The 13,120-nt window shown below is 40.8% G+C and overlaps 1 protein-coding gene across 1 annotated transcript in view; it reads left to right on the forward strand.

Annotated features, from left to right (window-relative positions):
- Positions 1 to 357: 357 nt before the first annotated feature.
- Positions 358 to 13,120, forward strand: part of LOC102869628 (S-adenosylmethionine mitochondrial carrier protein-like) — a 213,019-nt gene continuing 200,256 nt past the window's right edge. The window contains exons 1-3 of the mRNA XM_006893870.1: positions 358 to 390; positions 8,926 to 9,082; positions 11,692 to 11,801. Of these exons, the coding sequence (XP_006893932.1) occupies positions 358 to 390; positions 8,926 to 9,082; positions 11,692 to 11,801 (300 nt within the window). The remainder of the gene's footprint in view (positions 391 to 8,925; positions 9,083 to 11,691; positions 11,802 to 13,120) is intronic.

Raw genomic sequence — 13,120 nt, forward strand, 5'->3', positions numbered from 1 at the left:
GGACCCCCGCCCCCTCCTCCGGCCCTTATGGCTCAGTTCCAACTCCGGAATGCCGGCCGCTGTTCTAATACTCGCGAGAATTCTTCTTTCTAGACCAATCACAAAGCTCCCTCGAGACACTGTTGGCGTCAGAGCGCGAGACTAGGCGTGACCACACCTCAAGCTCCGCCTCCTCGCCCACACTCCTCCCTGCACTGTGTCTGAGGCTCCCACGTGCACTTGTTGTGATCTGACGTCACGCGCCGCGGAAGTACAGGTCCGCCCAAGCCCCGCCCCCAAGATGGCGGCACCCATGGCTTGACCCGCGGTGTTCCTTTGCTCCATTTCAAGTTGGAGGTTTGGCCAAGTTTGTAGGCCATGGACCAACCAGGGTTCACGACCTCACTGGTGGTGAGTACTGGAAAGTGGGGTGAGGCGCATGAAATGCTGATGTGCGGCTCTGGAGCCCACGATTGCCTCTCCGTACCGAGAGCATCGTCTGTCCTGCCCTCGGGTTACCTGCTGCCCTGCCCTCGGGGCCATCTGCTGCCCTCTCTGGTATGGAACGCGGGGCTCTCGGGCCGCCCTTCGACCTCATGGCTAGGCTGCGTCTCTCTTCATAAGAGAACAAAGTGGAAAGAAACTATTTTCCAAATGGAGCTTTAGGTAAAAGATAACTCCTTCAATTATATACGATAATCATAAAAAAAGATATATCTAGCAAAACAACAACAAAATCCTTTTTCAAATTGCTCAAATTGACCCAGACTACAACTGTCATTTTGCATCTCTTTTCAACCTCAGTGACATCTTGTGTTCATTCATTCAGCACCTAATGAAACCATTTATTCAACTCTGAGAACTCTTCTAGGCTTTGAGGAGAACGACGAGCACAAATTGACATAGCACCTGTGTTTATGGAATCAATGAACTAAATATTTCTTTCGATAACTATGAGGATACTCTATTTTGACAACCCCAAAGAACAAAACCAAAAATCGTTTAACAAATATTTTGGAGCCTCTGTTACGGCAGGTCCAGCAGGGTGCAGCATTGAACAAGACACAGTCATTGCCTTATGTTTTCATTTTAGAGGAGTGAAGGAAGCTGGCAAGAAACAATTTTTAAAAAAACTTCTTACAGGGGAAAAGGAGTCGTAGAGGCAGGTATTAGCTTAATTACCAAATGTGTTGCAAGTATTGGAAACATAATGGTTAATAAGATAGATATGGTGGGTTGGGCAGGTGGTGGAGACAAATGAATGTTAGGATGAATGAATGGCGGAAGGCTGGTTGAGGCTGTTAGGGAATATGAGCAAGAGGCCCCCAGCCGGATCGTGAGATGATGTCTTTAAATATAGGCTTGGGTTTGTGTAGTTATTAGAGATAGAGTGAAAGATGAGCTTTCCTGTGTCTCTAGTGAAACAAAAATAATGCTTTTAACAAATATCATCCCTACTGGGTAAACACTTTGACATACATGATCCCATTTAATTCTCCAAACAACTAAACTCTTAGTTTTCCAAATGAGGTCCAGTGAATACATAGAAAGCAAATGAAAATACCACAGCTTGGATCGGGTATACCTTCGTCTTTAAACTGATATCGTTGTTCTTTGGCATTTTAGAAAGGTCTTTGACAAATTTCCCCAGTGCAACGCATCTTTTTATTACTGCTAAGAGGGTAGATTGTAGATCCAAATATAATGAACACCAACCATTGAGCTCCAATCTCTTCTTCATCTATCATGATGTTGCTTATTGGTGCAGTGGCGGGGATTTTTATTTTCTTGATGTTGAGCTGTAATCCATATAGAGGGCTGTAATTTTTCGTCTTCTGCAGCAAGTCTTCACATTCTGCAAGCAAAGTTATGTGATCTACATAATGCAGATTGTTGATGAGTCTTCCCAGTCCTGATGCCACATTCTTCTTGATAGAGTTCAGTGTCTTGCATTATTTGTTGCATACAAATTGAATAGGTATGAAGAAAGGATACAACCTTAACATACACTTTTCCTGATTTTAAATCAGATGGTATTCCCATGCTCTATTTAGACAACTGCTTTTTGGTCTTTGTATAGGTTTCACATGAGCACAATTAAGTGTTCTAGGATTTCTGTCTTTTTCAAAGTTAGCCATAATTTGTTGTGATTCATACAGTCTAATGCCTTTGCATAGTCAGTATAAAGCACAAACGTCTTACATTCTCTGTTTTCAGCCAAGATCTGTCCATCATATTCAGTATTATATAATGTTATTTCTCATTTTGTGGCCTCTTCTAAATCGAGCTTGAATTTCTGACAGTTCTCTGTCAATGTACTGTTTGAGTCGTTTTCATATAAGCTTCAGCTAGATTTTACTTGCACGTACTGTTAATGATATTGTTCTAGAATTTCCACATTCTGTTATTGTTGTTGTTGATCGCCTTCGAGTTGAGCACGATGCCTACTAATCCTATGAACAAAAGGCCTAAAGCCCCTCTACAACTTTTGACATTTATCAAAGTTCATAGAGTTTCCTGAGGCATGTTATTTAGGAAGTGAATGCCACTCCTGCTTCCAAACCTGTCATAGAGTGTTATTGTTTATATGTGCCAGTGAATTGACTGTGATGTATAGCGACCCTATGTATAGCAGTTCTAAACTCTTCCCTGTCCTGAGCCAGTCGCACGAATTTTTTTTTTGAGTGGTTAAGTGTATAGGTTTGTTGTTTTTTTAAATTTATTATTAATTTCAATGAAAATTTACAGAGACTTTGGCTTTCCATTCATTCATTGTTGCACTTTTCTCCCCTCCCAACCCTCCCCCCAGTACACTCCCTCTTGGAAAAGTAAAAGAAAAATTCTTTCATTGTTTTATAGACCCTCCCCCCAGGTCCACTCTACTGTACAGCCTTCGCTCTGTACTCCTGTCATGACAAAAATCCCTAATCATTTTCCCTCTTAAACCGTTTTCTCCCTCATCTGTTTCAAACCAGTATACATTATTGAACCCATCCTTCTCAGTCTCCTCCCAACCCCGAGGTCAGTCCTGCTTTACAACACAGTCATACTAATTCTGACACACCAACCCCCATTGCCCAGTTACTGTATCAATCCATCGCATCTGGGTTCTCCCTCTCCTGTGCTGTCCATCCACCCTTCTGAGCATGATGTCCTTCTCCAAGGACCAATCTCTCCTGGCCATGTGCCCAGAGTAAGTGAGGCAGAGCTTGAAAATCCTAGCCTCCAAGAAAATACTTGGTTTCACTCTCTCCAAGACAGACCTGTTTGTTTTCTTGGCAGTCCATGGTATGTTTAAGACTTTTCTTTAGCACCACAACTCAAAGGCATCTCTTCTTCTGTCATCCTTAGTCATTGTCCAACTCTCTGACACATAATAAGTAACTGAGAAGACCATGGCCTGGATTAGGCATACCTTTGTGTTTAGACTGACATCGCTGCTCTTCAGCTCTCTGGAGAGGTCCATAACAGTAGACTTTCCCAATACAATTCATCTTTTAATTGCCTGACTGCTGGTGTTAAGAGTGTTGATTGTGGATCCGAGTAAGCTGTAATTGTTAACAACCTATTAGATCACCCTATTTGAATGGGAGAAAATACGGATCTCTTCCAGTCCATCCAAGGCTGCATCTATGTGTTAAAACACATCAGTTGATATTCCTGGGGCCTTATTTTTTTTTCTAGTTCTTCAGTGCAGCGTGCATTTCTTCTTTCATTGCCAGTGGTTTTTGATCATAGCTTTCTTCCTGAAATGGTTCAGGAAGAGCTGGAGTCAGAAAACCAGAAGGGAAGGACACTCTGGGCATTTCTCAAGCCGAAAGAACTGAGTAACAGTTTCAAGCCTTGAGTTGTAGCGCTGAAGGATTCTATGGGCAAAATCTTCAATGGTACAGGAAGCATCAAAAGAAGATAGTAAGAGTACACAGTCACTGTACCAAAAAGAATTGGTTGACACTGAATTATTTCAGGAAGTAGCATTTCAACACCATATTGTTGATGTTGTTGTGTGTCTGCTGTTAGGGACCTCTCCAAAGTACTGAAGAGCAGTGGTGTCTCTCTGGAGACTAAGGAGCATCTGATACAGGCCATGGTCTTTGCTATCACTTGTTATGCATCAGAGAGTTGGGCAGTGATTAAGGAGGATAGAAGGAAAATTGATGCCTTTGAGCTGTGGTGCTGGAGAGAGTATTGAGGGTACCATGGACTGCTAGGAAAACAAACAGATTCATCCTGGAGAGTGTTAAACTGGGCGGCTCCTTGGAGACAAGGACTCTGCAGCTCCGTCTAACATACTTTGGGCATGTTATAAGGAGGGAGAGGTCCTCGGAGAGGGACATCATGCTTGGGAGGGTGGAGGGACAGCGCAGGAGGGGAAGACCCTCTATGAGGTGGATTGATTCATTGACTGGGGTAATTGGGATGGGAGTGTCAGAGACAGATTGGCACAGGACAGAGCAGAGTTTAGGGCTGTTGTACACATGGTCACTATGAGTCGCAAGCAACCCGATGGCACATAAAAACAATAAACAACAACTTTCTACAGAGTTTTTGTGGCCTAGTGGGTGAAGAATTGCACTGCCAACCCAAAGGCAAGCAGTTCGAATCCACTAACTCCAGGGGAAAAAAGATGAGGAATCTCCTTCCATGCTGTTTACAACCTCAGAACACACTGGAGAGTCGGCTGTGAGTTGGCTCTGCCTTGAGGTACACTGTCAACTCAAGGGCCAAGGGCACTTGATCGAATCCACCAGCTCTACTGTTCCAAGCATGGTATCCTTCTCCAAGGACTGGTCCCTCTTGGTGATGTGCCCAAAGTATAGAGCTTCAAAATCCTTACCTCTAAGGAGCAAACTGCTTTCACCCTCTCCAGGAGTGGTCCATGATTTGTTCAGTACTCTTCTACAGCACCCGTTAAAGGCATCAAATCTTCTATCATCCTTACCCATTGCCCAGCTCTAAAATGCATAGCAAGCAATTGAGAAGGCCCTGGTCTGGATCAGGTGCATCTTAGTCTCTTGACTGATGTTGTTGCTCTTTAGCACTCTGGAGAGATGCTTGACAGCAGACTTTCCCAATGCACCTTGTCTTTTGATTTCCTGACTTCTGGTGCCACAAATGTTGATTGTGGATCCAAACACGATGATGAACTGTTAGCAACTTCAGTTCTTTCCTATTGGTCTAGAAGTGAGGATCTGTGTTTTCTTGATGTTGATATGCAATCCAAACAGAAGGCTGCAGTCCTTGACCTTCTGCAGCAAACACTTCAAGTCCTTATTTTTGGTAAGCAACATTGTGTCATCTGTATAAGGTAGGTTGTTGATGAATCTTCCTCCAATCTTGATGCCACATCCTTCTTCATAAAATCCAACCTCCCAGATGATATGTTCTGCATATAAATTGAGAAGTTATGGAGAAAGCATACATCCATGACATACTCTTTTCTTGATTTTAAACTATACAGTGTATTTTGCTCTATTCATAGGACTGTTTCCTGTTTCACATGGGCACAGTCAAGTATTCTGGGATTCCCATTCTTTTCTAGATTAGCCCCAATTTGTTTTGACCAACACAGTCAAATGCCTTTGTGTAGTCAGTAAAACACAAATAAAGATTCTTCTGATACACTTTACTTTCATCTGTGATCCACCTGACAGCAGCAGTAATATCTCTAGAGTACTGAATTTTCAGTACTCTTCTCCAGTACAAATCAGTGGCATCGGTTTTCTTCTGTTATCCTTATTCATTGTCTAATTTTCAGATGCATTGGAAGCAATTGAAAATTCTGTGGCTTACATCAGTTGCACCTTAGCTTTTAAACTGACATCCTTGTTTTTTAGCATTTTAGAGAGGCCCTCAACAGTAGATTTTATCAATGCAGTGTCTTGATTTCTTGAGTGCTGTTACCTTGGATGTTGATCTAAATAAAATGGCATTTTTGACCAGCTGTTATAAGTCTGGAAGCTTATTTACTAAGCAAAACTAAACTTTTTGATAAATGATCTTAAAACAAATTTCTCATGTGAAAGTAAAAGAATTTAGTAGAAAACTAGAATATTTTAGAGTTCCGTTAGTGCTAATGTATAATTTATATTTAAAATAACAGACATTCTTAAATATATGTAAGGCTGTTTTAGCTATCCAGGGCTGCTATAACAGAAATACCCAGTGTAGGAGGCTTTAGCAAACAGAAATTTCTCTTTCAAAATTTACAGGGCTGTAGGTCCAAATCCAGGACACCTGCTGTAAGGGAAGGCTTCATCTCTGTGTCTGCTCTGGAGAAACTCTTGGTTTCCATTGGTTTCTTGGAAATCTTCATGTTGTGTGACGTCTTTCTTTCCCTATTTCAGCTCATTACTCTGTGCCTAATGTACTATTATTATATATGTATCTGAAAAATGATTGGCTTAAAACATACAGGCATCAGGAAATCAAAAGAAAAATTGCTTTAGGTAAATCTACTGTCAAGGACTTTTCCAGAGTACTGAGAAGCAACGATATCAGTACAGAGACTGAGGTGTGCCTCTCATCAGTCCATGGTCTTCGCAATTACTTGCTATGCATCAAGAGAGTTAGACAGTGACTAATGATGATAGAAGAAGAATTGATGCCTTTGAGTTGTGCTGGAGAAGAGTCTTGAACATACCATGGACCGCCAAGAAAACAAATCTGTTTTTGGAGAGAGTGAAAACAAGTTTCTTCTTGGAGGCTGGATTTTGAAGCTCCATCTTACATACTTTGGACATGTGGCCAGGACAGACTGATCCTTGGAAAAGGACATCATGCTTGGATGGGTGGAGGGACAGCGCAGAGAGGAAGACCCCAGATGAGAAGGATTGATAACAGCAATGGGGATTGGTGTGTCTGACTCAGTGAGACTGGCTCAGGACAAGGCAGACTTCAGAGCTGTTGTACCTAGTGTTGCTGTGAGTTGCAGATGACTCGATGGCTCATAACAACAACAACAATAATGTCTTTTAACAAAGATACTCATGCTTAAATAGCACTCTAAGTACAAGCATAAGTGTTTAGACTCACAGCACATATTATGGGGACACAGTTCAATCCAGAAGAGACACTAAATATTTAGGAAATATTCTTGAGGTTCCCTGATGCCCCTCCTCCTGCCCAGATTAATGAATTTAAATAACATTTAGGTTATAGATAGTTGAAATTCACAAGTGCAGTTAATAAGTATTGATTCATGTTTTGTAACAAAACAAGTAGGTTGAAGCTGGTCATTTTCTCCCCAGACAGTAATGATTCTGATGAAAGAATGGTTAGTGAATCAATGCATGCAAAGGAGACAGATAGCTTAAAAGAGTAATTAGCTTATTGATTACAATTTAGCAGTAGATGGCCAGCACCTCTCTGAACCTTCTCCTAAAATTAAAGAGAAAATGGGAAGGACATGGAGCGTATTTCCAGAGTCCAATTTTATCTGACATTATCACCAGGATTTATTCCTTCCATTCTTTAAGAAAATAAAGAGTCAGGCAAAATGCTTTTATTTACATATTGAATCTTATGAGATTGTTTAGGAACTAAGAAAATTTTTGGAAAAGTTTGGCTTTTTAGCTTCTATGTTACCTTTGTGTCTTTCTGATGACGTACAAAGTCCACTTTTACATTCAGAGAGAGGTCTTTCTTTAAAAAAACCATATTTTTTTACTGCAGCTATGGTTCTCCATTGCTACATCACTGAGCTTCGTGGCACCTTTTTAAAGTTTATTTTAGGTTAGACTTTCACGATCTTTAGGATTCTTTTATGTCTTTCAGGCTTATCACAAAGCATTATGGTTAAGGAAATGTAAACTAATGCCTAATCATTTACTAAGGCTAGATAATATTACCATTTTTTTAAAACAAAATAGGATCTGTGTTTATATTTTTTCTGACTTTGGCTCTGCTTTGGGTGAGGTGTAACTAGTTTTGAAATTTTTCACGTCAGCCTCACCATAGTCATGATGTGCGGACTTTTTAAAATGCTGCTACTCCAAAGTAGCCTGGTGTCTCTGGAAGATGGATACTTTGGGCAAGTTTTAGTTCCTCTAACTTTTTTCTTTATCAAATTTAAAAATTACCAAGGAATTCAAATATACACAAGGTTGTTGTTAAGTGCCGTCAAGTTGCAGGCGACTCATAGAGACCCAATGAAGGAAAGCCCTGGACACTTCCTGTATGACTTTATACACAAGGTAGAAAGAGTATTACTTGAATCCTTTGCTGTGTAAATTTTAAAATACAGTTCTAGATGTGCAAGGTTCTGGTTGTGTGCTGTCCAATCAGAACCATAGTTGACCCTCACGGGTTTTCAGAGGCTGTGGATTGAGCAGGGGGAGATGTCCTGGCCATGTCTCATGGAGGAGCTGGTGGGTTTGAACTGCTTACTAAGCCACCAGAGTTCCCTGTTAAAAAACATAGATTTGTGACATTTTAGTTAAAAGACAAAAATTTAACACGTGGGTTGATAGGAAAAACTACCAAAATAAATTGTTACATGAAAATAGACATTTGCTTGCAGAAACTGGAAAAATACAGCAGAAAGTCAATGACACAAATAAATGAGTTCTTGGGAATGCCAAATGGAGGGCAGAGTGGAACAGAAACTTTAAACTTTCTGTTTTTCTGAGAACTATTTTCTGTGCAACTTTATGAATAATGTGAGAACTATGTAAAAACAAAAAATAAAGTGTAATGTAAAATTTACAGTTTGAAAATGTAGCATGATAATGTTTATTTTCCAAAGAAAATATTTAAGTTTTGATAGACCATCTGACTATGCCCAAGTAGTTGATGCACTGAAAAGTATGAGCTTGTTGTAATGTGCCGTCAAGTCTGAACCGACTCCTTTCTTATCCCTGCCCCTAAATGTCAATAGAACTATTTTATTGCAATCTTGTTGATTTTTTTTTTATCTCCCTCTTTTGTTTGCTTTTTCCTTTTAAGGCTGGTGGGGTAGCAGGTGTCTCCGTTGACTTGATACTGTTTCCTCTGGATACTGTTAAAACGAGACTGCAGAGTCCTCAAGGATTTAATCAGGCTGGTGGTTTTCGTGGAATATATGCTGGTGTTCCTTCTGCTGCTATTGGATCCTTTCCTAATGGTAAAAACGATATTGATGCTTTTACTACTGTAAGCCCAGCCTAATGGGATTTGTTTGCAGAACGCTATGTGGTGTTAACCCCACATAAGAATTCCTTCCATGTTGTAGTTTAGCTTTTAAATCTGTTTTATATTCATTACCCTGTTGCTTTTGATCAGTTGGTTCTGTAGATTCCATTACAATATATTTGTACTCGAAAAACCACAAATAGTCTTTTTAGGATGGTCTTTGTTTAAATTCCTTGTTAGAACACTTGAAGAGGTATTACAACATTGCCTGTTTTCTCAGATCACTGGTCTTTCCCACATGTAGGAATCTCTTGGGAAACTTTAAAGAATGCTGATACCTGGGCCTCATGTGTTGTTGTTAATGTACTGTAGAGTCACTTGTGACTCGTAACAACCCTATGTACAAGAGCCCTAAACCCTGCTCTATTCTGTGCCGACTTTATTTTCTTGGACACACCTATCCCCATTACCCCAGTAACTGAATCAATTCATCTCATTGAGGGTCTTCCTCTCTTGTGCTGTCCCTCCAACCTCCCAAACATGATGTCCCTCTCTAAGGACCGGTTCTTCCTTGAAACATGTCCAGAGTATGTCAGATGAAGCTTCAGAATGCTTGACACCAAGGAGCAGCCCGGCCTCTCCAGGACAAACTTGTTTTCCTAGCAGTCCATGGTATGTTCAACACTCTTCCAGCATCACAGCTCAAAGGCATCAATTCTCTATCATCCCTAGTCATTGTCCAGTTCTCTGACACATAGCAAGCAGTTGCGAGGACTATGGCCTGGATCCACTCCATGCTGAGTGCAGAGAGCTTTACCACCGCATTACTCATAAGCTTAACCACTCTCTACTCAACACCGATTCACAGCTGACTCTCCAGCAGGTTTTCAGATGCTGTAAATCGTACTCCAGGAGATTGCCCCTGTGTCTCCCACGGAGCAGCTGGTGGATTCAAACCGCTTGCCTTTGGGTTGGCAGCACAACTCCTCACAACTAGGCCATCAGAGCTCCTTAATCTGATCTCAGAGTGGAATGCAGTTAGAAATATAGCTGTATATTTGGTGACTGGACCCAAGTAGGAACAGCTGCAATTGGGAGTAGAAACCTGTTAATATAAACCTGTTTCATTTGACAGGTGGTCAGCTATGGCCACTGTACCTCTGCATCTGGCAAGATGCTAATTTATCAGCAGCTTGAGGATTGTTTACAAGCATGTTAACTTGAACTTTAGAAGACTGATTGCCATTATCAAGCTGTTTTTAGGAGTGTTCAGACCTTCCTGTGAGATATTCAAATGTCCTTGGAAAGAGGAATTTGTCATTCATTTATCTTTCATGGCTTATCTTTTATGGAAGTGATAAACATCTTTTGATTAATAGTACATGGAAGGTCTTATAACTCTCATTTGCAGCTAAGATTACTTCATGATAAGGACAGCTTTTCACTGACTTCAATTTTCAGTTTTAATTAAATAGCTGATTGTTTCTTTGATGTAAAGGTGGGATGATTCATAAGTGAAAATATGTGCTTGTGTTTTAACCTGCAATCTTTAAAGGACCTCTGATGATGCAGTGTACTTTGAGTTCACAGTTCAAATCCACAGTTGCTCCAAAGGCATTCAAGATTTTCACAGCTTTGGAAACACGGTGGAGGATTGTCCTGAGCCAGAATGGACTCAAATTGCAGGGAATTTTATTTTGGTTTATAAACCAAAGTGCTGTGCCTCTGTAATTCAAGCAGTTACGTGCTCAGCTACTGACTGGAAGTTTGAAGACACCCAGAGGGGCCTTGCAAGTCATTTGGAAGTCACAGCCAGTGAAAATGCCACAGGTCTGCTCCAAAAATCCTCGTGGCTTTGTGAGTCAGAATTGACTAACATCAACTCGATAAATCAGTATATCTTTTTATGGTCACCTTGCAGTGGTACCGGGGATATGGAGCACTGAACACCGTACTCTTCCTGGGAAGCTAATTAAGATATTCAGTGACTTGCTGTCTACCCTTAAGTCAGTTTTGACTCCTAATGACAGAAAATCATTGTAGGGTTTCTGTGCTGTTATTTTTATGGTACTCGATGCCAGGCCAGCTCTGGCATAGGCCATAGGGTGCTGTGCTGCTGGACCCAAAGGCTCTGTCTCTGTTGGTTCAAATCCACCAGCAGCTTCAAAGGAGGATGATAGGCAGTTTCTCCTTGTTGTAAATTTACATCAGGAACTTGATGGGGAATCATTCTGGGTTTTCTCCGGTGAAGTAGCTGGTAGATTTCCTTGCTGCTGACTTTTTACTAGTAACCAAGACCTTACCCATCACCCCAGCAGCAGTTCTAACTTATAAGTATGAGGTGGTAAATACTCGGCTGATTCTTAGGTTCCTTCAGAAGAGGGATGATGTCTCCTTCCTCTTAGTAAGTCTAGCGCCAGGTACGTAATGTGGACTCAGTACATTGTAAAGAATGAGGTCATGAAAGTACCTGTTCAGCTATTTATTTGCTAGCTCACAGTGTAGTAGAGTTGTTCTTCTTTAAAAACATATCAGATCTCTTAATAGTTTAATTACATATATGTCTACACTTGGTGAAAGACTGGTTTGCTTTCATTCCAGCTGCTGCCTTTTTTATCACCTATGAATATGTGAAGTGGCTTCTGCACACTGACTCGTCGTCATATTTGAGTCCTGTGAAGCATATGCTGGCTGCCTCTGCTGGGGAGGTGGTGAGTAGCAGCACGTTATATTTATAAAATACTTCAGAATAATGTAAAGTATGCTCATCTCTCTGGTTCAAATCATACTCTATTTAAAAAGATTCTTTTTAAAGAAGTCATACATTTAAGTGCATGTGAACAAGTTAAACATGACAGTGAAGAGAGCTGGGGATGAAAGGAGAATCCAGCTGTGTGCTGTTCACAAAGTCCTAGAACATTACTAGGCAGAAAGATAAAAATTACAGAGATTAAAAGAAGAAAAGGGCCATGCAAATTGTTGACTTTGAATTGTGTCCATGTAATTGGTCTGGAACAAGTATTCTGAGAACTCCTTTTCCAGTATGGTTCCAAGAGTAATCTGCATAAGATGTGTAAGGAGAAAGTGAAAGAGCAGGCGTATTTTGTGTTCAGAAGGTTGGTGGAAGTCCAGGTGTGCTGGAGCTCACTCACCCTCTCATTGGTCTGTGCCGGCCCCGCTAATAACAGCGTATAGCCCTTCCAGTTTCTATTGAAGTTTTTTCTTTAGGATTTTCTGGAAATGTTCTTACCATGCAGCATCAAGATGGGTAAGAGACAGGGGTTCTCTGTTTACATTATCTTTCCTCCCACTTCTCTCTCCTGACTTCTGTCCCAGCACTCAGTGCAGAAGCAACAAGTCTATGCAGACTGCTTCATCAACTCTCACAGTTGCTTATTGAATCCCTGTTCTTACCCCTTATGGTGGCTCTGCATCTCTTATCAAATCTTAATTGGTGGGGAAGTTAGTAATAAACAAATGCACACATACCCTCTCCCCTTCATCCCCCCCCCCAAAAAAAATCTCAAAGAAAACTTAAGAAAAAAGAGACCACCATTGCATAATGATAGTTCTCTGAGGACTGTGAAAAGCCTGAACTGTATAAATAACATATTTTTAAAACATACAGAAAAAATTGAGATGATAGAGAAAAATGAACAGTCTTGGAGGTTGGGTATATCTTTATTCCAAGGTGCTAAGATCAGGTAGAATGAAAAGACTAAGACCCTCGTAGAGTTGAATACAGTGGCAAGGCTGATTGAAGAATGCTTGTAGAACTCAGTGCCCAACAGTGAAGCGGTCTGTATCTTTTCAGAACATCCTTGGAACATTACTAAAACTGGGTGATCCATTCATTCACAAAGCTGTTTTTAAGGATTGCTGTGGAGAAGGTGTCATAGAAAGTACAGCTGCTAAGTGCTGAAGGGCCTTCTTGGTCGTTGTTCACCTTCCACTTTACTGAACAAGATGTCTTTCTACAGGGCCTGGACCCTTCTAATAATTCTTTTTTTAAAAAAATTTTTATTTATTT

The sequence above is a fragment of the Elephantulus edwardii genome, unplaced genomic scaffold (assembly GCF_000299155.1).
Source record: "Elephantulus edwardii isolate Elephantulus edwardi_28Jun2011 unplaced genomic scaffold, EleEdw1.0 scaffold00132, whole genome shotgun sequence".
Classification (NCBI taxonomy): domain Eukaryota; kingdom Metazoa; phylum Chordata; class Mammalia; order Macroscelidea; family Macroscelididae; genus Elephantulus; species Elephantulus edwardii.